A 2,366-nucleotide genomic window follows, 5' to 3' on the forward strand; every position below is an offset into this window, starting at 1 on the left:
ATTAGAACGGAAGTTTAGTTATAGAGAGTGTTAAGGCGTTAAGTTCCATTGATATGCATTGATATGCCATTCTCTAACGGCCCCAGCTTTTAGAGAAAGTGGTTATTTGATATGATATCAAAACTCATGGTGACTCGTTCACATGGAGTTTAGTTTAAGATTCACGTGTATGAGAATAGAACGCAGTTTCCAGTCAACCTCTTTTTTTTTTCTTTTTTTTTTTTGGTTTTTTAGTTTCCAGTCAACCTGATCCTTGGAACACATCGCCTGCAATAGCAGGACCCCTCCAGTCCTGCTTGCACGTGCCCACACGTGAGTTCAGCAGCTCTTCTGTCTTCATTCACATGAGTTGCAATTTCAACTGCTACAATTAGCTTTGTTCAAAGACGCAAATCAGCATACTAATTGATTGCTCGTATACCAAATACAAATTAAAACAATCACAAAAACATAATAAGAAAAAATGTCAAATGGGCCATGTCCAACACATCCTAGCCCTTGATTTACAACATCATCTCCGAACTAGCGGGTGGGATGCTTTGCTTGTGACTAAACACATTGCTCGGATCGATCATCCTCTTGGCTCGAACCAACCTATCATAGTTCCCCATGAAATACTTCTCACCCCAAGATCTAGCCACCTCAACAGCATCAACACCCGACATGCTACGATTCGACCAGTCAATCACACCAAGATCCAGATCAACGTTGTTCACATACACAGCTCTAGGACTGTTCGATACAAACGGCGTCATGTACTCATATACCCCACGAAGCCAATCTACATATTCACCGCTCTTATCATCATCCACTTCCTCCCAATCCACAAAATACTCGATCGAATACACAGTGCCTGCTCGATGAGGGAAAGGCGTAGCATCGCTCCTGATCCTACTCATCATACCACCGAAAAGTTCCAATCTGAAGGATCCCTTAGGCTGCTTTGCATACATCTCCAGTATACCTTTAATCCCGTCCATCGAAATTGGGTCCCTCACAACATCGGCCTTTGATTTCGAAAACGTCTTCACAAATGTAGATCGGTCCTTAAGATAGTCTATATTGTCCACGCCCCAGAGATAAACAGCCGTTTCGATCCATCTCATTTCGTTGCATTCTTCTTTTGTTAGACCCAGTTCAGGAAAAGACCGGTCCATGGATTCAAGGGCAGATGATTTTGGCCCAAGATACAGGCCCATGAAAGTCATCGTTATCCCCGCAGATTTGATATCTGGTGTGACGAACACCATTATGAAGAAATCATCCTCAAGTTCTGGTGCTACATATTGCCATTTGTTCCATAACTCCGCGGACTGGGTTGGTGACCCGGTTCGGGAGGAATGGAATACAGAAACGGTTTCCGGTACTTTTGAGTAACCGGATTTTCCAACTTACAACTGCACCCCAGTTTCCTCCACCACCACCACGGATGGCCCAGAAGACGTCTTCACCCATCGTTTCACGGTCGAAAATCCGGCCATCTGCATCGATGAGGATTGCATCCACCACATTATCTGCTGCAAGCCCAAACTTTCTTGATAACATGCCATATCCACCCCCACTGATGTGGCCCCCAGTCCCGACAGTGGGGCAAATACCGGCTGAGAAAGCATAGTGGCTGCTGGATGTTCCGATTGCATGGTATAGCTCACCTATCGTCACGCCTGCTTCGACCCAAGCGGTCTCGGATTCCAAATCAAGCGTGATATGGTTTAGGTTCATCATGTCAATGATCACGAATGGTGTATCAGAGACGGATGACATGCCTTCGAAGCTATGGCCTCCACTCCTTAGCCTAATATCCCATGACCCTGCCCTTGAACATCGAATAGCTGTTGCAACTTGCTGCGTGTTTTCTGGCAAGATCACTGCATAGGGCTTGTTGATGGAGGGTGCAGCATATCTAGGGTTTTGGATGGAGTGATCAAGGAGATGGAGGTAGCTGGGGGCATCATAGGTGGAGAAGTTTGTTACACCACCAGATGATAGACATGAAAAGAGTTGTTCACTACAGGCGCAAGTTAGTAGCGAGGCTAGTAGGAAGAGCAACATGATTTTGCTATTGCTAGCCATGAGAGAGAGAGAGAGAGAGAGAGAGTATGTGAATGAGAGAACGTATGTGAATCAGGATCTACAGAAAACAAGATAATTAAATCGTCCATATGCTCTTCTATTTTTAGAAGGTTGCATGGAGGAATGGACACGCTTTGTATCTTTGAATATATGAGTCCTTAGTTTTATAAAAATAGACCATTGACTCAACGAAATATTCGTTTCTTTTTATCACATTAAAATCGTGTCTAAGCACCCAAACCGTTTATATGATAGGCCTCTAGTGGAAGGGATGACCAAGAAGGAGGAAGAAA

General features: G+C 44.3%; 2 protein-coding genes across 2 annotated transcripts; both read right to left on the reverse strand.

The window, feature by feature from the left end:
• Positions 1 to 503: 503 nt before the first annotated feature.
• On the reverse strand, positions 504 to 1,208 carry LOC131224126 (reticuline oxidase-like). The gene has a single exon (XM_058219676.1). The coding sequence runs from the start codon at positions 1,206 to 1,208 to the stop codon at positions 504 to 506; it is 705 nt and encodes a 234-aa protein (XP_058075659.1).
• A 58-nt stretch (positions 1,209 to 1,266) lies between these two features.
• LOC131222950 (reticuline oxidase-like) lies at positions 1,267 to 2,366 on the reverse strand. Its single transcript, XM_058218206.1, has one exon. The coding sequence runs from the start codon at positions 2,071 to 2,073 to the stop codon at positions 1,267 to 1,269; it is 807 nt and encodes a 268-aa protein (XP_058074189.1). The 5' UTR covers positions 2,074 to 2,366.

This window comes from Magnolia sinica, chromosome 13 (genome assembly GCF_029962835.1).
Source record: "Magnolia sinica isolate HGM2019 chromosome 13, MsV1, whole genome shotgun sequence".
NCBI lineage: Eukaryota > Viridiplantae > Streptophyta > Magnoliopsida > Magnoliales > Magnoliaceae > Magnolia > Magnolia sinica.